Here is a 24,686-nt window from a genome sequence, read left to right on the forward strand (position 1 = left end):
CTCATGGGCCCATAGCACACAGGTGTCCCGACGGCGAGTCAGCCCCCCCAACACTTGCCCGGGTGCGTTGGGTGGTGACTCCGGCCCTGAAGCCAAGTACAAATAAACTGCAATTTTACAATTCAACCAATCACAGGTTGAAGTCCCTTTGACCACTAATAAAAAAATGTAAAAAAAAAAAACACAATGAAAAATGTAAAAAATGAAAATACAAATACAAAAGTTCTTATCTCATAAATCTGAAAAATAATTGATTTGGTATCATCCCATGGATATCTGTCCAAACTAATGAAATTAAATATGTATAATAATTATTCCATGTGGTGGATGCCAAAATAAAAAAAATACAAATATTTGAAAGTGCAGATATGCTGTTTATTGGACCCTTTCTCTCCTGTCAAAAAATGCAATAAAAAATAATCAGAAAAATGTATGGACCCCAAAAGCAAAAAGGGGCCAACTGGGCCTAAGGGCCCACATAAACCGGGAATCCTATAAGTAATATAAAATCCCAAATTCACTATAATATATAACTTCAACAGTAGATTTGGACTACAAATATTGACAACCAGGCAAGGAAGGAGTATAAAAAATGAACACTCTCTTTATAACATCCAATCACACAATGATCTTCCAATTGTATCATATTGACTATTGTTGGGAATCGGTAGTTCCCATGAAAGAGTCTATAAATGTAAACAATAAAAATCGTCCATTTGGTTCTATATTGTTTCTTGCTTCTGGTCCAAGATGGCCTTGTGTTGGATGACGCCACATGCACCACGCTCTGCTGGCACCATGCCTATACATACTCCTGCAGTGTACATATAACCATACAATGGCTAATTAGAAGAACAATATTGTGGGGTCCAAATAACACCACCATATTTGGGCCAAAGAGTTGTCTAAATAAAAATGCTATTCCAGTGCTGACACCAAGATACACAGCAAAAATAATATACAGTTATGGCCAAAATTTTTGAGACTTTCACAAATTTTGGTTCTCACAACATTTGCTGCTTAAGTTTTTATAGTGCCAATTTGCATGAAATGTAGCTTGATATCACGAGTGATCAGATGAAATGCAAAAAAATTGCAAATATTCCTTCTCATGAAAATTAACTCAATCACAAAAACTCAAATTTTACTGAACTTCAGCCCTACCACAAAATGGCCTGCTAGCATTATTTCAGTGATCATCTCGTTAGCTCAGGAGAAATAGCCGCTCCATCATACTGATTGAATTATATGAGTAGCCTGGTTGCTTTAAAAGGGGGTCAGTACCTAAACTCATTGTCTTCTCTCTAAACCATGGTTAACTCCAGGGAAACACGTGTAGTCATCATTGCTTTGCGTCAAAAGGGCTTTACAGGCAAGGACATTGTTGCTTGTAAGGTTGCCCCTCAGTCAACCATTTATTGAATCATCAAGAATGTCAAAGAGAAGGGTTCAATTACTGTGAAGAAAGCTTTAGGGCATCCAAGAAAGTCGAGCAAATACCAGGACCATCTCCAAAAGAGGATTTAGCTACAGGATCAGATCAACACCAGTGCAGAGCTTGCTCAGGAATGGCAGCAGACCGTTGTCAGTGCATCTACACACACAATGAGGTGAAGTCTTTTGAAGGCTGGCCTGGTGTCAGGAAGGGCAGCAAAAATGCCTCTTCTCTCCAAGAAAAATATCAAAGACAGACTGACATTCTGCAGGAAATACAGAGATTGGTCTGCAGATCTGGGGTAAAGTTATTTTCTCTGACATAGCCATCTTCATTAGACTGTTTATCACACCTGCACGAATGTTTATCCAGAGAAGAAAAAAGAGTGCTACCATGAGTCCCGTGTCATGCCAACAGTAAAGCATTCTCAGCCCATTCATGTTTGGGGTTACTTTTCTTTCAATGCAGGGGTCTCACTCACAATTTTACCATGAAAAAAGAACTAAAGGATCTAAAGAGCCTTCAAGAGCAACTTCTTCCGACCATCCAGGAGCAATCTGGTGATGACAATGCTTTCTCCAGCATGACGGAGACCATGTCACGAGGCAAAAGTGATAACTAAGTGGCTCAGTGTACAAAACATTGAAATCTTGGGTCCATAGTCAGTAAACTCATCAGCTCTTAATCCTATTGAGAACTGTGGCACCCCAGGGGTCTGGTTGCCACAGTAATAGAAATATTATGTCTGAGAACAAGTGGGAGGTTTCTCTGGTCAGGAGCCCTAAGCATGCAACACTGCCCACCCAGACCTGGGAGGGGAGGAATCTGCCCTTATAAACTGGGTCTGGGGCGGGATTAGGCAGTGAAGTCCCAGACAGAGACGCAGTCTGGTCTGGAGGACAGCAGACACAGGGAAAGGAAGACCTAGGAGCTCTGTAGGAGCAGGAGCAGAAGACCAGGAGCTGGAAGCAGAGATATAGCTCGCCCTGGCAGAGCAACTTAGTAACCGGACACCGGAGTCCGAGGCTGTGGGGACTGATATACACCCAGCAGCAGAAACCAGCCGGCATGGGATTCCAGGTCCTCTGGCCATAGAAGCCCGGAGGCTCAGTCACAAAGAAGGGACCAGCGCCGCCATCCAGGAGCAGAGGCTAACAGAAGGCCCCAAGTCACCAGCCATACGGGTGAGCACCACACGGTATACTCAGGGACGTGGGCTACTTGTAACCGCTTACAGCAAGGTAGCCAGGAAGAGTGCAGATAGACGGGGAGGCCTACAACTCCGCCTGGCCAGGGGAGATCCTGCTTGCTCACAGACTGACCAGGCCCCTTATACTAGCCAGTACTCCCGGGAGGGTCTGCCTTATAACATCAGTAAAGACCCTGAACTGCAACCACACGTCTCTGTGTTTCATCGCCGCACCAGCACCATTAGTACTGGGACGCTCCCACCATCACTACCATCATTCACTCTAGCTGCCCTGAAGCAATACTTCTCCCGTGGGGAGTCATCCCATTCTTGGCTGCGCATATAACATCAGACTCAGCGGTCTGCAGCGCAGCGGCGGTCCCCACTGACCGCAATCCACGGGTGGCGTAGTCGGACAATTACAATACAAATAGACTGCCACTGGTTTGACCACCCTGAGCCACGGACCAGGTCGCCGCCACACTGAGACTACAACCCCCAGCATCCCACCAGAGGCCCGGTTCCGGGTTCCCACAGGCCCAGGGGGCGCGTCAGAACCTTTGGTTCAAAAAGCAGAAGGACAAACAAAAACACAGAAATTGTGATAAACTTTAAGAAGCACTGATTAGGTAAGAACGTGCGGCCATCAGTCGGGGTCTGGCCCAGGACCCAATATCCAGCTTACAGTGGGTGAAGGGCAGAAGTCTGGAGAAATAGGGGGCAGCGCTAGGAATATTAAGTCTTTATATAAACTTCATTTGTTTATCAATAAAAGTGTAAAAACTTATGAAATGCTGACTGTGCTTCAGTAACCAGAGAAATATCCGACTAAAAGATCTAAAAAAACTGAAGCAACAAAATGTGTGAAAACCAAAATTTGTGTCAGTTTCAAAACGTTTGTCTGCAAATCGACTGTACAATACAGCACCATAAAGTAGCTGGGTCATAATAGTGTAGCGTGCTGAAATCACAGCTGCATGTTCAAAATCTAACACTGCTGGATAATGTCTAAATAATACCGCTATACCGTTTATATATTTCGATTTATGAGGGTCACAAGCGCCAAGTGCCAGGACTTCTGGGGGTGTCTGCTGCACCCTGTATGGCGGCACAGATTGCACCCCCCAATGACGCTCCTGATGGTGCCAGCAGGCAAATTATATATCAATACCGGTGTACTAATGGTGCTTGTCTTCGGTAACCCATTGTGTTTTTTTTTCGCTTCTGTTTTTGTTCTACCCTTTTCCCAATAGCCATAACTTTTTGTAGCTTTTTTTTACCCGCACAGCTGTAGGAGGGTTTATTTTTTTGTAAGACGAGTTGTAATTACGCCATTCACTTTTTCATATAATTAACCGAAAAACGGGATTTTTTTTTTTTACATTGAAAAATTGACAAAAAGCAGATTTATTGGTGGGAGGAGGAGGTAGGGGTTGTTTTTCTGGCATTCATTGTGCTGTAAGAATGACCTGACAACATGATTCTTCAGATCAGTGCAATTGATGCAATTCCTCTATGGTATTATTCAGATTTTAGTGGTTAAAAAAATTCTGCACATTGTAAAAAACATCTTTTGCCGTTTGTCAATTTTTTTCTATTTTCCCGCTGATGGATCTGTTATCTGTATGAGGGATAATCTTGTTATGGTGAGATAACATTTTTATAGACTCCGTTACAATATTGATTGCTTTTTATCGCATTTTTGGGAAGAAGTGCGGTGACCAAAAACGTCAATTCTTCCATTTTGATTTTTTGCCTCTTCAACTATTGGTTAATTAATTTAATATTTCAATAGATAGACATTTATACAAGCAAGGATACCAAAGATGTTTTTTTTTAAAGCAGGGTGGTTCAGTTTTTTATATTTTTTTTATTGTATATTTTATCTTATGATATTTTTTGTATTTATTTTATCTTTTCTATTTCAATTTTGACACTTGAACCTGTGATTGCTTGTTCTATGTCATCCAGTCCTACAGTATGGCAATACGTAGGAAAAAATTACAATCTCCTACTAATACATATCAATATATATCCCCATCCTAGCATTTACTGGTCGGATATATCAAGTGACCACTATATATAGTAAAAACATAATACTTCATTGAAAAAAACATTTAAAAACAGTTTATAAAAGATGGATACCTCAGTACACAGGGGCAGAAGACAGGAATTTCATTTATCTACTGTCCTGACTAAACCTATAATTATATATTTTGCACAAATCTTAGAATCTCTCATTCCTTCCATAGTTATCATTTCACATACATTACAGTAGAGAAATACAACAAGCACTTAAAGCTATTATTACTTGTATATAAATTAGCAAGTTTAGTCACAGGTGTGGTGTCTACAACAAGTTCTGTGTCTCATTACCCCAACGCGCGTTTCTTAAACTTCTTTAGGGGGGTGGTTCAGTTTTTTGTATTTTTTATTGTATATTTTATCTTCTATATTTTGTTATTTTTTGTATATATTTTGTTATCTTTTCGATTTAATTTTTTTACTTGAATCTGCGATTGCTTGTTCTATATCATTCAGTCCTACAGTATGGCAATACGTAGAAAAAAATTACATTCTCCTACTAAACCCAACCTTTGGCAATGGGCGCCGGAATGGTCTGGTTACGAAGAGATTGACAGCAGCTTTTATGGTTTTCAGCAGCAGCGAAGGAGAGTTTTCATCATTGGTGTTAAAGGCTGTTGCCGGCTGTATAACACAGCTGATACCTGCCATGTATAGAGCGGTTTAATCTCCTGAGCCTCCTCCATATACCCGCATCTGTACCCGACGTGTGATGACTTGAACAGAGGGCCCCATACATAGCCACGTCAGCTTTTCCCTTTCTTTATGGCACCCCGACATAAGGATCATTGGTCCTACATTTTCTTAATAAATGGCAGTACCCGAGGATCCCACATATAAGACATTGTATCCTAATAACTCCATTAAGAACAGACTTTTTGGCTTTGAGCAGGCGACCACAAATACAAGAATTGAGAATAGTATAAATTTCGTTTCTGGAATTACCCCATAGATTATCTGAGAACTGAATGGGTCAGACTTATATAACAGAACTAAAACCTAACTTTTCTAAAGAAAAATCACATGATGATAATATACATATACGAGATCAGATATGTGGAGTTGTTCGACAAGGTTTTCACTTGGGAGAACTGATAATTCTCTTTTCCTATCTATGAAAAAGCTATTTTCTTGGTGAAGAGGAGAAAGTCCTCATAGATAACCACCAGCTCTACCAGGAGCACCATGCCAAATAACGCCTCGAATCTCAGTTTCCTGAACTCCCACATGACTCGATTGAAGCTACTATGTGAAGAATAAAGTGGAAAAAGTCAAAATAAAGTTGTAAAATGAAGAGTAAACTTACCTTTTGCACTTAATATGCTAGGAATCAAAAAGCAGAAGGTGAAGAAGAGCAGCTGGGGCTTCATTGGAGAGCGGTGTCGGGGTGGATCTCAGTGCGGCTAAAGGGTTTAGAAAGAAAGAATTTCTGTAGCTTTCTCCCTTGTAACAAACTTAGTCAAAACAATAGATGGAAGGAAGTTGGCCGGTGTGAGATTCGCTGATAATTTTTGTCCCTCAGACTTTTAGAATAGGAGCAAACTAGTGCAAAAAAAAAAGTTTCATACAAGTGGGCGGTATTATAAGACGTGACACAAAAGCCTTGCAGATCGTACAGCCGGGGATCTTAAAAGATGTTATCTGAATATATACCGAGTGATGGGATGAAGAAGTCTATAGAAAAGGAGAGTCAAAGGTAGCTCTGAAATAGAGCGGGTGTACATACTTTTACAACCATTTTTTATAATTAATCTAATGCATCGAAAATGAAAAATGCATCAACTTTGCAAATAGTCTTGGAAAAAAAAATTATTCTGTTATCTCTAAACAGCTCCAGTGCAGATGCCACTCCTAGTCTAATTCCTTTAATACTGTCTGTAGGTTAGTGAGAAGACTGAGAAGAATTGGGGTAACACAAGACTGTGGGACCAGACTACATACAGGGTTGTTTGTAGTCTGTAGTCAAGGAGATACATAGAATCTGTTTCTTTTAATTTAGAGTAAATGTAAAGTTACAGTAGTTATTTATTTTTTTCCTCGACACACATAAATGGTGTAAAATTGTGTTGTCTCTATTGTGAAAGGGTATAGGGCAGGGATGTCAAACTTAAACACACAGAGGGCCAAAATAAAAAACTTCTACAAAGTTGCAGGCAAACCAGTATACCGTATAATGGGCCCTACGTAGTCCTTCATACAGAATAATGCCCCCCCATAGTCCTCCATACAGAATAATAGGCCCCACATAGTTTTCCATACAGTATAATGGGCCTCACATAGTTCTCCATTCAGTATTATGGACCCCCATAGTCCTCCATACAGAATAACAGGCCCCACATAGTTCTCCATACAGTACAATGGACCTCACATAGTTCTCCATACAGTATTATGGGCCCCACATAGTCCTCCATACAGAATAATGCCCTCCCCATAGTCCTCCATACACAATAATAGGCCTCACATAGTCCTTCATACAGAATAACGGGCCCCACATCGTCCTCCATACAGAATAATGCCCCCCCCATAGTCCTCCATACAGAATAATGCCCCCCCATAGTCCTCCATACAGAATAATAGGCCTTACATAGTCCTCCACACAGAATAATGGACCCCCCATAGTCCTCCATACAGAATAATGGGTCCCCCATAGTCTTCCATACAGAATAACAGGCCCCACATAGTTCTCCATACAGAATAATGGGCCCCCCATAGTCTTCCATACAGAATAACAGACCCCACATAGTTCTACATACAGTATTATGTTCTCCATACAGAATAATGGGCCCTCCATAGTCCTCCATACAGAATAATGGGCCCCCCATAGTCCTCCATACAGAATAATGGGCCCCTCATAGTCCTCCATACAGAATAAAAGGCCTTACATAGTCCTCCATACAGAATAATGGACCCCACATAGTCCTCCATACAGAATAATGTGCCCCCAATAGTCTTCCATACAGAATAATAGGCCCCACATAGTCCTCCATACAGAATAATGCCCACCCCATAGTCCTCCATACAGAATAATAGGCCTTACATAGTCCTCCATACAGAATAATGGACCCCAAATAGTCCTCCATACAGAATAATGGGCCCCCCATAGTCCTCCATACAGAATAATGGCCCCACATAGTCCACCACACAGTATAATTGGCCCCCACATAGTCCTCCATACAGTATAATGGGCCCACATAGTCCTCCATACAGAATAATGGCCCCCCATAGTCCTCCATACAGAATAATAGGCCTTACATAGTCCTCCATACAGAATAATGGCCCCACATAGTCCTCCATATAGTATAATGGCCCCACATACTCCTCCATACAGTATAATGGCCCCACATAATCCTTCATACAGAATAACAGGCCCCACATAGTTCTCCATACAGAATAATGACCCCCCCATAGTCTTCCATACAGAATAATGGGCCCCACATAGTTCTCCATACAGAATAATGGGCCCCCCATAGTCTTCCATACAGAATAACAGGCCCCACATAGTTCTACATACAGTATTATGTTCTCCATACAGAATAATGGGACCCCCATAGTACTCCATACAGAATAATACCCCTCCATAGTCCTCCATACAGAATAATGGGCCCCCCATAGTCCTCCATACAAAATAATGGGCACCCCATAGTCTTCCATACAGGATAACAGGCCCCACATAGTGCTCCATACAGTACAATGGGCCTCACATTGTTCTCCATACAGTATTATGGGTCTCACATAGTTCTCCATACAGTATAATGGGCCTCACATAGTTCTCCATACAGTATTATGGGCCCCACATAGCTCTCCATACAGAATAATGAGCCCCACATAGTCCTCCACACAGAATAATGGGCCCCACATAGTCCTCCATACAGAATAATGAGCCCCACATAGTCCTCTATACAGAATTTATGGGCCCCACATAGTCTTCCATACAGAATAATGGGCCTCACATAGTCCTCCATACAGAATAATGGGCCCCACATAGTCCTCCATACACAATAATGGCCCCACATAGTCCTCCATACAGAATAATGGCCCCACATAGTCTTCCATACAGAATAATGGCCCCCCTTACTCCTCCATACTGAATAATAGGCCCCATATAGTTCTCCATACAGCATAATGGGCCTCACATAGTTCTTCATACAGAATAATGGGCCTCACATAGTTCTCCATACAGAATAATGGACCCCACATAGTCCTCCATACAGAATAATGGACCCCACATAGTCATCCATACAGAATAATGGCCCCACATAGTCCTCCATACAGTATAATGGGCCCCACATAGTCCTCCATACTGAATAATGGCCGCACATAATCCTCCATACAGAATAATGGACCCCATATAGTTCTCCATACAGCATAATGGGCCTCACATAGTTCTTCATACAGAATAATGGGCCCCACATAGTTCTCCATACAGAATAATGGGCCCCCCCATGAAATGCTGACTGTGCTTCAGTAACCAGAGAAATATCCGACTAAAAGATCTAAAAAAACTGAAGCAACAAAATGTGTGAAAACCAAAATTTGTGTCAGTTTCAAAACGTTTGTCTCCAAATCGACTGTACAATACAGCACCATAAAGTAGCTGGGTCATAATAGTGTAGCGTGCTGAAATCACAGCTGCATGTTCAAAATCTAACACTGCTGGATAATGTCTAAATAATACCGCTATACCGTTTATATATTTCGATTTATGAGGGTCACAAGCGCCAAGTGCCAGGACTTCTGGGGGTGTCTGCTGCACCCTGTATGGCGGCACAGATTGCACCCCCCAATGACGCTCCTGATGGTGCCAGCGGGCAAATTATATATCAATACCGGTGTACTAATGGTGCTTGGGGGGGCACTGCCTAACCAATTTTATCCAAAGGCAGTTTTTGTGTCTTCTGTAACCCATTGGGTTTTTTTTTCGCTTCTGTTTTTGTTCTACCCTTTTCCCAATAGCCATAACGTTTTGTACCATTTTTTTTACCCGCACAGCTGTAGGAGGGTTTATTTTTTTGCAGGACGAGTTGTAATTACGCCATTCACTTTTCCATATAATGTATTGAAAATCTGGATTTTTTTTTTTTACATTGAAATGTTGACAAAAAGCAGATTTATTGGTGGGAGGAGGAGGTAGGGGTTGTTTTTCTGACATTCATTGTGCTGTAAAAATGACCTGACAACGTGATTCTTCAGATCAGTGCAATTGATGCAAAACTTCTAAGGTATTTTTTACACGGTTAAAAAAAATTCTGCACATTGTGAAAAACATCTTTTGCAGTTTGTCAATTTTTTTCCATTTCCCCGCTGATGGATCTGTTATCTGTATGAGGGATAATCTTGTTATGGTGAGATAACATTTTTATAGACTCCGTTACAATGTTGATTGCTTTTTATCGCATTTTTGGGAAGAAGTGCGGTGACCAAAAACGTCAATTCTTCCGTTTTGATTTTTTTCCTCTTCAACTATTGGTTAATTAATTTAATATTTCAATAGATAGACATTTATACAAGCAAGGATACCAAAGATGGTTTTTTTTTTGTTTTTTTTTAAAAAAAAGCAGGGTGGTTCAGTTCAGACTATGTGGGGTCTGATATTCTGTATGGAGGACTATGGGGGATATATATGGGGGAGGATATATGGAGTAATAGGAGTAATAGGAGGAGATATAGTGAGGATATATGGAGTAATAGGAGGAGATATAGGAGGATATATGGAGTAATAGGGAGGAGATATAGGAGGATATATGGAGTAATAGGAGGAGATATAGGGAGGATATATGGAGTAATAGGAGGAGATATAGGAGGATATATGGAGTAATACGAGGAGATATAGGGGAGGATATATGGAGTAATAGGAGGAGATATAGGAGGATATATGGAGTAATAGGGGGAGATATAGGAGGATATATGGAGTAATAGGAGGAGATATAGGAGGATATATGGAGTAATACGAGGAGATATAGGGGAGGATATATGGAGTAATATGAGGAGATATAGGGAGGATATATGGAGTAATGGGAGGAGATATAGGGAGGATATATGGAGTAATAGGAGGAGATATAGGGAGGATATATGAAGTAATAGGACGAGCTATAGGGGGGATATATGGAGCAATAGGAGGAGATATAGGGGAGGATATATGGAGTAATAGGAGGAGATATAGGAGGATATATGGAGTAATAGGGGGAGATATAGGGAGGATATATGTAGTAATAGGAGGAGATATAGGGAGGAAATATGGAGTAATATGAGGAGATATAGGGAGGATACATGGAGTAATAGGAGGAGATATAGGGAAGATATATGGAGTAATAGGGGGAGATATAGGGAGGAGATATGGAGGAATAGGAGGAGATATAGGGAGAGCATATGGAGTAATAGGGGGAGATATAGGGAGGAGATATAGAGGAATAGGAGGAGATATAGGGGAGGATATATGGAGTAATAGGAGGAGATATAGGGGCATATATGGAGTAATAGGAGGAGATATAGGGGGATATATGGAGAAATAGGAGGAGATATAGGGGAGGATATATGGAGTAATAGGAGGAGATAGAGGGGGGATATATGGAGTAATAGGAGGAGATATAGGGGGATATATGGAGAAATAGGAGGAGATATAGGAGGATATATGGAGTAATAGGAGGAGATATAGGGAGGAGATATGGAGTAATAGGAGGAGATATAGGAGGATATATGGAGTAATAGGAGGAGATATAGGAAGGATATATGGAGTAATAGGAGGAGATATAGGAGGATATATGGAGTAATAGGAGGAGATATAGGGAGGATATATGGAGAAATAGGAGGAGATATAGGAGGATATATGGAGTAATAGGAGGAGATATAGGGAGGATATATGGAGTAATAGGAGGAGATATAGGAGGATATATGGAGTAATAGGAGGAGATATAGGGAGGATATATGGAGTAATAGGGGAGATATAGGGAGGATATATGGAGTAATAGGTGGAGATACAGGGAGGATATATGGAGTAATAAGAGGAGATATAGGGAGGATATATGGAGTAAAAGGGGGAGATATGGGGGATATATGGAGTAATAGGAGGAGATATAGGGAGGATATATGGAGTAATAGGAGGAGATATAGGGAGGATATATGGAGTAATAGGGGGAGATATAGGGAGGATATATGCAGTAATAGGGGGAGATATAGGGAGGATATATGGAGTAAAGGGGGAGATATAGGGAGGATATATGGAGTAATAGGAGGAGATATAGGGAGGATATATGGAGTAATAGGGGGAGATATAGGGGGATATATGGAGTAATAGGAGGAGATATAGGGAGGATATATGGAGTAATAGGAGGAGATATAGGGAGGATATATGGAGTAATAGGGGGAGATATAGGGAGGATATATGCAGTAATAGGGGGAGATATAGGGAGGATATATGGAGTAATAGGGGGAGATATAGGGAGGATATATTGAGTAATAGGAGGAGATATAGGGAGGATATATGGAGTAATAGGGGGAGATATATGGGGGATATATGGAGTAATAGGAGGAGATATAGGGAGGATATATGGAGTAATAGGAGGAGATATAGGAGGATATATGGAGTAATAGGGGAGATATAGGGAGGATATATGCAGTAATAGGGGAGATATAGGGAGGATATAGGGAGTAATAGGAGGAGATACAGGGAGGATATATGGAGTAATAGGGGAGATATAGGGGAGATATACGGAGTAATAGGAGGAGATATAGGGAGGATATATGGATTAATAGGAGGAGAGATAGGGAGGATATATGGAGTAATAGGGGAGATATAGGGAGGATATATGGAGTAATAGGAGGATATATAAGGGGATATATGGAGTAATAGGAGGAGATATAGGGAGGATATATGGAGTAATAGGGGGAGATATAGGGGGGATATATGGAGTAAGAGGAGGAGATATAGGGAGGATATATGGAGCAAGAGGGGGAGATATAGGAAGGATATATGGTGTAATAGGAAGAGATATAGGGGGATATATGGAGTAATAGGAGGAGATATAGGGAGGATATATGGAGTAATAGGGGGAGATATAGAGAAGATATATGAGTAATAGGGGGAGATATAGGGAGGATATATGGAGTAATAGGAGGAGATATAGGGAGGATATATGGAGTAATAGGAGGAGATATAGGGAGGATATATGGAGTAATAGGAGGAGATATAGGGAGGATATATGGAGTAATAGGAGGAGAATAGGGAGGATTATGGAGTAATAGGAGGAGATATAGGGAGGATATATGGAGTAATAGGAGGAGAAATAGGGAGGATATATGGAGTAATAGGGGAGATATAGGAGGAGATAGGAGGATAGGTGAGATATAGGGAGGATATATGGAGTAATAGGAGGAGATATAGGGGGGATATATGGAGAAATGGGAGGAGATATAGGGGAGGATATATGGAGTAATAGGAGGAGATATAGGGAGGAGATATGGAGTAATAGGAGGAGATATAGGAGGATATTTGGAGTAATAGGAGGAGACATAGGGAGGATATATGGAGTAATAGGAGGAGATATAGGAGGATATATGGAGTAATAGGAGGAGATATAGGGAGGATATATGGAGTAATAGGGGAGATATAGGGAGGATATATGGAGTAATAGGAGGAGATATAGGGAGGATATATGGAGTAATAGGGGAGATATAGGGAGGATATATGGAGTAATAGGGGGAGATATAGGGAGGATTATGCAGTAATAGGGGAGATATAGGGAGGATATAGGGAGTAATAGGAGGAGATACAGGGAGGATATATGGAGTAATAGGGGGAGATATAGGGGAGATATACGGAGTAATAGGAGGAGATATAGGGAGGATATATGGATTAATAGGAGGAGAGATAGGGAGGATATATGGAGTAATAGGGGGAGATATAGTTAGGATATATGGAGTAATAGGAGGTATATAAGGGGAATATGGAGTAATAGGAGGAGATATAGGGAGGATATATGGAGTAATAGGGGGAGATATAGGGAGGATATATGGAGTAATAGGAGGAGTATAGGGAGGATATATGGAGTAATAGGGGGAGATATAGGGAGGAGATATGGAGGAATAGGAGGAGATATAGGGAGGATATATGGAGTAATAGGAGGAGATATAGGGGGATATATGGAGAAATAGGAGGAGATATAGGAGGATAGATGGAGTAATAGGAGGAGATATAGGGAGGAGATATGGAGTAATAGGAGGAGATATAGGAGGATATATGGAGTTATAGGAGGAGACATAGGGAGGATATATGGAGTAATAGGAGGAGATATAGGAGGATATATGGAGTAATAGGAAGAGATATAGGGAGGATATATGGAGTAATAGGGGGAGATATAGGGAATGGAGTAATAGGAAGAGATATAGGGAGGATATATGGAGTAATAGGGGGAGATATAGGGAGGATATATGGAGTAATAGGTGGAGATATAGGGAAGATATATGAGTAATAGGAGGAGATATAGGGAGGATATATGGAGTAATAGGGGGAGATATGGGGGATATATGGAGTAATAGGAGGAGATATAGGGAGGATATATGGAGTAATAGGGGGAGATATAGGGGGATATATGGAGTAATAGGAGGAGATATAGGGAGGATATATGGAGTAATAGGAGGAGATATAGGGAGGATATATGGAGTAATAGGGGGAGATATAGGGAGGATATATGCAGTAATAGGGGAGATATAGGGAGGATATAGGGAGTAATAGGAGGAGATATAGGGAGGATATATGGAGTAATAGGGGGAGATATAATGGAGATATACGGAGTAATAGGAGGAGATATAGGGAGGATATATGGAGTAATAGGAGGAGAGATAGGGAGGATATATGGAGTAATAGGGGGAGATATAGGGGAGATATACGGAGTAATAGGAGGAGATATAGGGAGGATATATGGAGTAATAGGAGGAGATATTGGGAGGATATATGGAGTAATAGGAGGATATATAAGGGGATATGTGGAGTAATAGGAGGAGATATAGGAGGATATATGGAGTAATAGGGGGAGCTATAGGGGGGATATATGGAGTAAGAGGAGGAGATATAGGGAGGATATATGGAGTAATAGGGGGAGATATAGGGAGGATATATGGTGTTATAGGAAGAGATATAGGGGGATATATGGAGTAATAGGAGGAGATATAGGGAGGATATATGGAGTAATAGGGGAGATATAGAGAAGATATATGGAGTAATAGGGGGAGATATAGGGAGGATATATGGAGTAATTGGAGGAGATATAGGGAGGATATATGGAGTAATAGGGGAGATATAGGGAGAATATATGGAGTAATAGGAGGAGATATAGGGAGGATCTATGAGTAAAAGGGGGAGATATAGAGAGGATACATGGAGTAATAGGAGGAAGTATAGGGAGGATATATGGAGTAATAGGGGGAGATATAGGGGAGATATACGGAGTAATAGGAGGAGATATAGGGAGGATACATGGAGTAATAGGAGGAGATATAGGGAGGATATATGGAGTAATAGGGGGAGATATAGGGAGATATATGGAGTTATAGGGGGAGTATGGAGGATATATGGGGTAATAGGAGGAAGATATAGGAGGATATATGGGGTAATAGAAGGAGATATAGGGAGGATATATGGAGTAATAGGAGGAGATATAGGGAGGATATATGAAGTAATAGGAGGAGATATAGGGAGGATATATGGAGTAATAGGGGATATATAGGGAGGATAGATGGAGTAATAGGAGGAGATATAGAGAGGATATATGGAGTAATAGGGGGAGATAGGGGAGGGATATATGAAGTAATAGGAGGAGATATAGGGAGGGATATAATGGAGTAATAGGGGAGATATGGGAGGATATATGGAGTTATTGGAGGAGATAGAGAAGAGGATATATGGAGTATAGGAGGAGATATAGGAGGATTATGGAGTATTATGATATGGGTATTAATGATATGAGAGGATATATGAATGGAGGAGATGTAGGGAGGATTATGGAGTAATAGGAGGAGATATAGGGAGGATATATGGAGTAATAGGAGGAGATCTAGGGGGATATATGGAGTAATAGGAGAGATATAGGGAGGATATTGGATAATAGGAGGAGATATAGGGAGGATATATGGAGCATAGGGGGAGATATAGGGAGGATATATGGAGTAATAGGGGAGATATAGGGGGATATATGGAGTAATAGGAAGAGATATAAGGAGGATCTATGGTAATAGGAGGAGATTAGGGGGGATATTAGGAGTAATAGGAGGAGATATAGGGAGGATATATGGAGTATAGGAGGAGATAGGGGAGGATATGTGGAGTAATAGAGGAGAAATATAAGGGGATATATGAGTAATAGGAGGAGATATAGGGAGGATATAAAGGAGTAATAGGAGGAGATATAGGGGGGATAAATGAGTAATAGGAGGAGATAGGATATATGGGTAATAGGAGGAGATATAGGGAGGATATATGGAGTAATAGGAGGAGATATAGGGGGATATATGGAGTAATAGGGGGAGATATAGGGAGGATTATGAAAGTAATAGGAGGAGATATAGGGAGGATATATGGAGTACTAGGAGGAGATATAGGGGGATCTATGGAGTAATAGGAGGAGATATAGGAGAGGATTCTGGAGTAATAGGGGGGAGATATAGGGAGATATATGGAGTAATAGGAGGAGAATATAGGGGAGGATATATGGAGTATTAGGAGGAGATATAGGGAGGATTGTAATAGGAGGAGATATAGGGAGGATATGTGGGGTAATAGGGGAGCACATAGGAGATATATGGGGGTAATAGGAGGAGATATAGGGAGGTTATGGAGTAATAGGAGGAGATATAGGGGGATATATGGAGTAATAGGAGGAGATAGAGGGAGGATATATGGAGTAATAGGGAGATATAGGGGGATATAAGGAGTAATAGGAGGAGATATAGGGGGGATATATGGAGTAATAGAGGAGATATAGGGAGGATATATGAAGTAATAGGAGGGAGATACAGGGAGGATTTATGGAGTAATAGGAGGAGATATAGGGCAGATATATGGAGTAATAGGAGGGATATAGGGAGGATAAATATGGAGTACTAGGAGGAGATATAGGGAGGATATATGAGTAATAGGAGGAGATATAGGGAGGATTTGGAGTACTAGGAGGAGATATAGAAAGGATATATGAGTAATAGGAGGAGATTATAGGGAGGATATATGGAGTAATAGGAGGAGATATAGGAGGATATTTGAGTAATAGGAGGAGATATAGGGATATGTGGAGTAATAGAGGGAGATATAAGGGGATATATGGAGTAATAGGAAGAGATATAGGGAGGATATATGGAGCAATAGGGAGATATAGGGGGATAAATGGAGTAATAGGAGGAGATATAGGGGGATATATGGAGTAATAGGAGGAGATATAGGAGGATATATGGAGTAATAGGAGGAGATATAGGGGGATATATGGAGTAATAGGGGGAGATATAGGGAGGATATATGAAGTAATAGGAGGAGATATAGGGAGGATATATGGAGTAATAGGAGGAGATATAGGGGGATATATGGAGTAATAGGAGGAGATATAGGGAGGATATATGGAGTAATAGGAGGAGATATAGGGAGGATATATGGAGTAATAGGAGGAGATATAGGGGAGGATATATGGAGTAATAGGAGGAGATATAGGGGAGGATATATGGAGTAATAGGAGGAGATATAGGGAGGATATATGGAGTAATAGGAGGAGACATAGGAGGATTATGGGGAAATAGGAGGAGATATAGGAGGATATATGGAGTAATAGGAGGAGATATAGGGGGATATATGGAGTAATAGGAGGAGATATAGGGAGGATAATATGGAGTAATAGGAGGAGATATAGGGGGGATATATGGAGTAATAGGAGGAGATATAGGGAGGATATATGGAGTAATAGGAGGAGATATAGGGAGGATATATGAAGTAATAGGAGGAGATACAGGGAGGATTTATGGAGTAATAGGAGGAGATATAGGGAGGATATATGGAGTAATAGGAGGAGATATAGGGAGGATATATGGAGTAATAGGAGGAGATATAGGGAGGATATATGGAGTAATAGGAGGAGATATAGAAAGGATATATGGAGTAATAGGAGGAGATATAGGGAGGATATATGGAGTAATAGGAGGAGATATAGGGAGGATATATGGAGTAATAGGAGGAGATATAGGGCGGATATATGGAGTAATAGGAGGAGATATAGAAAGGATATATGGAGTAATAGGAGGAGATATAGGGAGGATATATGGAGTAATAGGAGGAGATATAGGGAGGATATATGGAGTAATAGGAGGAGATATAGGGAGGATATATGGAGTAATAGGAGGAGATATAGAAAGGATATATGGAGTAATAGGAGGAGATATAGGGAGGATATATGGAGTAATAGGAGGAGATATAGGGAGGATATATGGAGTAATAGGAGGAGATATAGGGAGGATATATGGAGTAATAGGAGGAGATATAGGGAGGATATATGGAGTAATAGGAGGAGATATAGGGAGGATATATGGAGTAATAGGAGGAGATATAGAAAGGATATATGGAGTAATAGGAGGAGATATAGGGAGGATATATGGAGTAATAGGAGGAGATATAGGGAGGATATATGGAGTAATAGGAGGAGATATAGGGGGGATATATGGAGTAATAGGAGGAGATATAGGGAGGATATATGGAGTAATAGGAGGAGATATAGGGAGGATATATGGAGTAATAGGGGGAGATATAGGGAGGATATATGGAGTAATAGGGGGAGATATAGGGAGGATATATGGAGTAATAGGGGGAGATATAGGGAGGATATATGGAGTAATCAATGATTGGAATAGTAAGAAGACTTTTACAAGGATAGAGAATGTCTTGGGATGGAAGTAGCTGACCGGTCAGGGGGAGTTATTGGGGGAGATACAGTTAGATACATTAGGATATCAGGTGTACAGGGTATATAGAGTATAATACATGCTGTATATTATTGTGCTTAGTATATGGGAGTGATGGAAAGTTTTGCTATATAGATGTAAGACAGGAATTATTTACCTTGTTCCCGGATAATACACTACATGCCGTAGTTTCCTTTTCTCAGAGTCTTATGAAATCCCGACCAGGGCGGCTGGGAATACTTGGCAGATGTTTATATTTTTCCCAGCATCTCAAGTTCCCTGCGAGGTTCTCTTGAATATTTGTGCACTCCCCACATGAGCCTCTTCTCGTCTACAGCGTTATCATTCTGTGTTCCTCAGCTCACTGAGTCGCATCAGCCGTCTTTGCAGAGGAGGCTTCGGACGAAGACGTTTTGCTTTTTATTAAAAGTTCCAGACTTTTTCTTATGAAACTACTTATCAGCAGACATGCAAAAAAACAGGAAGCCATTACTGTTACTTCTCCTTGCATATCTTCCTATATTTATCTTCTCATTACAATCATAGTTTTGCATTATAAACCACAACACCGCTAACTGAATCCAGCTGTCTAAAAAGCAAGTGAGAAGGGTCATCTGAAACGGAATTTAATTGTTCACTTATGTTGCCACCAGAGGGAGCTTACTGCAGACTGGAGCTGTATAAGTCTGTATGCAGTGAGCTCCCCCTAGTGGTGGCTGCTGAGAGTCAGAATGCTATCATTCAGCTCTATGATTTTATCAAAGGAAACAGGATTTAAAGCCTTGTATCCTGAGCTTCGGCCACTACGAATATATATTATGAAATCCATCAGCACAGACTATTCAACATTTTTAGATAACTCAATGATGACTTTCTCTGGACAGCCATGGGGAATATGTAAGAAATAAAAATATAAATTAATAAAATTTGGACACTTTATAAGAAAATCTCACAGGAGACAATAAGTAACGTAAAACCTTCAAAAAGAACATGATATAAAAAATAACCCTATAATCCCCCACTAGGTTCCTGTTTCTGACTGATTTATGAATCTGCTTGTATACGTATGTGACATCAGGTCTTAACCCTTTATAAAAATAGAAATTTTCACTTTTGAGACTTTTTTTTTCCTAAGAGCCCTCATTTTTTTTTTTTCCATAGACAAACATTTGAAGACTTGTTTCTTGAGGGACGAGTCGTAGTTTTGACTGACACCATTCACGTTACCATATCATGTATTGAAAAGCAGGAAAAAAATCGAATTGAGATAAAATGGGGGAAAAAAATGCACAATTTTGCCACTGTTTTTATGTCGTTCATTGAGTGGCAAAAATTACATGGCAGAGTGATTGTCCAGGTGAGTACGATTCCGGCGGTACCAAAGTTGTAAAGTTTTTTTCATATTTTAGTGGTTAAAAATAATTTGTAGCATTTTTTGAGACCAGTAATTTTTTATGTTTTTTCCATGATGTTTTTTCTGCGTGCTGAGCTCTACTTTTTATTGATGACGTTTTGGGCTTCATACGTCATTTTGATTGCTTTTCATTGTATTTTCTTTAGGGATGCAAAGTGACAAAAAAAAAAAAAGTCTTGAATTTTTCTTTTTTGTTTCTTTTTGGCATTTATTATACAGTTGAAATAATTTGATATTTTGATAGTTCGGACTTTTATGAAAACTAGGATACCAGTTTCTAAAGACATACCGATAGGGAATCTAAATTATGAGCCCCAATTGGAACAATGCTGACTATGTCTGGAAAGTGTATGTCTGGAATTAATGGCGCTATATAAGTGAGTAAAATAAAGAAATAAAAATAAATGGCAAATATGTTTTTATTTATTTTTTTCGTTTCTTTATTTTAAATGGGAGAGAAGAAAGTGTCTTAAACTTGTATGTATTTTCTACATTTCTTAAAACTTTTTAAAACCAATTTGTCATGGACTGACTCTACCAATCACACCACTGCCACCAGTTTGTCAAGGACTGACTCTACCAATCCCATAACTGCCACCAATTTTCCATGGACTCACTCTACCAATCCCACCACTACCACCAGTTTGTCAGGGACTGACTCTACCATTGCCACCATTGCCATCAATTTGTCATGGACTGAATCTACCAATCCCTCCATTGCCACCAATTTGTGATGGACTGACTCAACCAATCCCATCATTGCCACCAATTTGTCATGGACTGACTCTACCAATCCCACCACTGCCACCAATTTGCCAGGGACTGACTCTACCAATCCCACCACTGCCACCAGTTTGTCAAGGACTGACTCTACCAATCCCATCATTGCCACCAATTTTCCATGGACTCACTCTACCAATCCAACCACTGCCACCAGTTTGTCAGGGACTGACTCCACCATTGCCACCAATTTGTCATGGACTGAATCTACCAATCCCTCCATTGCCACCAATTTGTCATGGACTGACTCAACCAATCCCATCATTGCCACCAATTTGTCATGGACTGACTCTACCAATCCCACTACTGCCACCAATTTGCCAGGGACTGACTCTACCAATCCCACCACTGCCACCAGTTTGTCAAGGACTGACTCTACCAATCCCATCACTGCCACCAATTTTCCATGGACTCACTCTACCAATCCCACCACTGCCACCAGTTTGTCAGGGACTGACTCTACCATTGCCACCATTGCCATCAATTTGTCATGGACTGAATCTACCAATCCCTCCATTGCCACCAATTTGTCATGAACTGACTCAACCAATCCCATCATTGACACCAATTTATCATGGACTGACTCTACCAATCCCGCCGCTGCCACCAATTTGTCATGGACTGACTCTACCAATCCCACCATTGCCATCAATTTGTCAGGGACTGACTCTACCATTGCCACCATTGCCATCAATTTGTCATGGACTGAATCTACCAATCCCTCCATTGCCACCAATTTGTGATGGACTGACTCAACCAATCCCATCATTGCCACCAATTTGTCATGGACTGACTCTACCAATCCCACCACTGCCACCAATTTGCCAGGGACTGACTCTACCAATCCCACCACTGCCACCAGTTTGTCAAGGACTGACTCTACCAATCCCATCATTGCCACCAATTTTCCATGGACTCACTCTACCAATCCAACCACTGCCACCAGTTTGTCAGGGACTGACTCCACCATTGCCACCAATTTGTCATGGACTGAATCTACCAATCCCTCCATTGCCACCAATTTGTCATGGACTGACTCAACCAATCCCATCATTGCCACCAATTTGTCATGGACTGACTCTACCAATCCCACTACTGCCACCAATTTGCCAGGGACTGACTCTACCAATCCCACCACTGCCACCAGTTTGTCAAGGACTGACTCTACCAATCCCATCACTGCCACCAATTTTCCATGGACTCACTCTACCAATCCCACCACTGCCACCAGTTTGTCAGGGACTGACTCTACCATTGCCACCATTGCCATCAATTTGTCATGGACTGAATCTACCAATCCCTCCATTGCCACCAATTTGTCATGAACTGACTCAACCAATCCCATCATTGACACCAATTTATCATGGACTGACTCTACCAATCCCGCTGCTGCCACCAATTTGTCAGGGACTGACTCTACCAATCCCACCATTGCCATCAATTTGTCAGGGACTGACTCTACCAATCCCATCACTGCCACCAATTTTCCATGGACTCACTTTACCAATCCCAGCACTGCCACCAGTTTGTCAGGGACTGACTCTACCATTGCCACCATTGCCATCAATTTGTCATGGACTGACTCTAGCAATCCCATCACTACCACCAATATGTCATGGAGTGACTCTACCAATCCTGCCACTGCCACCAATTTGTCATGGACTGACTCTACCAATCCCACCATTGCCATCAATTTGTCAGGGACAGGCTCTACCAATCCCACCACTGCCACAAATTTGCCAGGGACTGACTCTACCAATCCCACCACTGCCACCAGTTTGTCAGGGACTGACTCTACCAATCCCACCACTGCCACCAAATTTCCATGGACTCACTCTACCAATCCCACCACTGCCACCAGTTTGTCAGGGACTGACACTACCCATCCCACCGCTGCCATCAAATGGCAGAACCATCACACAACTGATTGACAATTGATGGACGACGCAGCAACTATTATTGCCCTTGGACATCAACACTGGGCAGATGAGTGGCGATTGTTCATAGACTCATCTGATCTTAGTTTGAAGGCCGTTCTCTTGCATAATGGTAATAACCTCCTGTCAATAACTGTCGCACAGGCTGCTGATGAAAGAGACATTCGAAAATATGAAACGGATGTTAGGAAAAATCCAGTATGAAAAACATGACTGAAATATCTGTGGAGATGTGACAGTGATTGCTTTATTGCTTGGATTGCACTTTGGATGCACTAAATTCTATTGTTTCTTCTGAGAATGGGATAGCCGGGATAGGAAGTCTCACTATATTCAAAAATAATGGCCAAAACTTGAATCTCTTGTTCCTGGACAAAAAAATGTGTCAAATGTACCTTTAGTAAATCTATATTTCATAAAGCTAGTGAGCGAAACAAAAAAAAGACATTTATATAGGGCCACAAATAGGATCGGTGATGGATGATGAACAAATTCAGGAACTGTTAAATCCACTGTAAGAAGCAGCCTGGCTGTCCTTCAAAAATGTCTCCTTTTCTTGGAAATCGTGAAGCGGAAAACTACAGTGATATAGTGAGTGATCTTGTGAAATCATACCAAGCTATGGGATGCAACATGTCCTTAAAACTTCATTTTTCGGTCTTACACCTGGACTTCTTCCCAGGAAATCTTGGAGCTGTCAGTGACCCAGCATGGGGAGCATTTTGATCAACAGATTTCTACAATGGAGCGGAGGTACCAAGGCACGTGGAGCCCCAGTATGCTGGATCATGAAGAGAGACATCCAAGAAGCAAAATATCTCCATAAATCATCATCAAAAATGTTCTAGGAAAGCTTTATTTCATAAGCAGAAGATTGACACCATCAGACAAAGCTTTTGCCTAAAATTCCCACAGCCCCTCCTCATATCTACTCAACCCTCCTCCTCCAAAACCAGCTTCTCCATCATTACGGACGATAAAGTTTCCTCTTTACTCTTCAAATCACACCTCACCACCTGCAAACTTGAGCCAATCCCGTACCACCTCATCCCTAACCTCACCAGAGTCTTCATCCGAACCCTAACCCACCTTTTCACCTGACACTAACAACTTTTATCTTCCCCTCGTTCTTCATACATGCCGCAATCACTCCAATCCTCAAAAAACGCTCCCTTGACCCATCTTCTCTGACTGGCTATCGCCCCATATCACTTCTCCCCTACGCCTCAAAACTACTGGAACAACATGTCCATTCTGAACAGTCCTCCCACCTTTCCTCCTGCTCCCTCTTCGACCACCTACAATCTGGCTTCACTCCACTGAAACTGCCCTGACCAAAGTCACCAACGACCTACTAACTGCCAAATCCAAGCGACTCTACTCTGTCCTCCTTCTCCTGGACCTGTCATCTGCCTTTGACACAGTGGACCATTCCCTCTTACTACAGACTGTCTCATGTCTTGGCATCACAGACTTGGCCCTATCTTGGATCTCTTCATACCTAACAGACTGGACATTCAGTGTCTCGCACACCACCTCCCCCCTATCTGTCAGTGTCCCCCAAGGCTCAGTTCTAGGACCCCTGCTCTTCTCCATCTACACCTTCGGCCTGGGACAGCTCATAGAGTCTCACGGCTTTCACTATCATCTCTATACTTGTAGCGCCCCGAGGGCTCGGTCGCTACAGGGGTATTGCACCTCTGCCAGAGGTGTGATATTCCACTCCCAGGTAAGGATGGAGTATGGACCAGAGCTCAGTTAGCTGCATACAGCACACACACCCCATTTCCGAGGGACAGCTCAATGGTGCTCCCACTAGACAGAAGTGCAGGCACGACCGACTATGTCCCTGACTGGAGTGGGGAGGGGGGAGGAAAACCCAGTGATGTAGGGGCAGATAGGGGTTGGTTCCTGAGCGTAGGA

The 24,686-nt window shown here is 41.4% G+C and overlaps 1 protein-coding gene across 3 annotated transcripts in view; it reads right to left on the minus strand.

Annotated features, from left to right (window-relative positions):
- LOC141166916 (intercellular adhesion molecule 5-like) overlaps positions 1-19,085 on the minus strand; it is a 179,451-nt gene extending 160,366 nt beyond the window's left edge. Inside the window, exons 1-2 of one of the 3 annotated variants that reach the window (XM_073654097.1) lie at positions 18,790-19,085; positions 6,016-6,112 (exon numbers count right to left, since the gene is read on the minus strand). In XM_073654097.1, coding sequence (XP_073510198.1) covers positions 6,016-6,079 — 64 coding nt within the window. In that variant the 5' untranslated portion in view covers positions 6,080-6,112; positions 18,790-19,085. Of the gene's footprint in view, positions 1-6,015; positions 6,226-18,789 lie in introns of those variants that run through there. The other 2 variants (XM_073654096.1, XM_073654098.1) reach the window with 2 other exon arrangements.
- Positions 19,086-24,686: the final 5,601 nt, after the last annotated feature.

This window comes from Phyllobates terribilis, unplaced genomic scaffold (assembly GCF_046119375.1).
Source record: "Phyllobates terribilis strain yellow unplaced genomic scaffold, ASM4611937v1 Scaffold_11__3_contigs__length_659146591, whole genome shotgun sequence".
In the NCBI taxonomy this organism is placed as follows: domain Eukaryota; kingdom Metazoa; phylum Chordata; class Amphibia; order Anura; family Dendrobatidae; genus Phyllobates; species Phyllobates terribilis.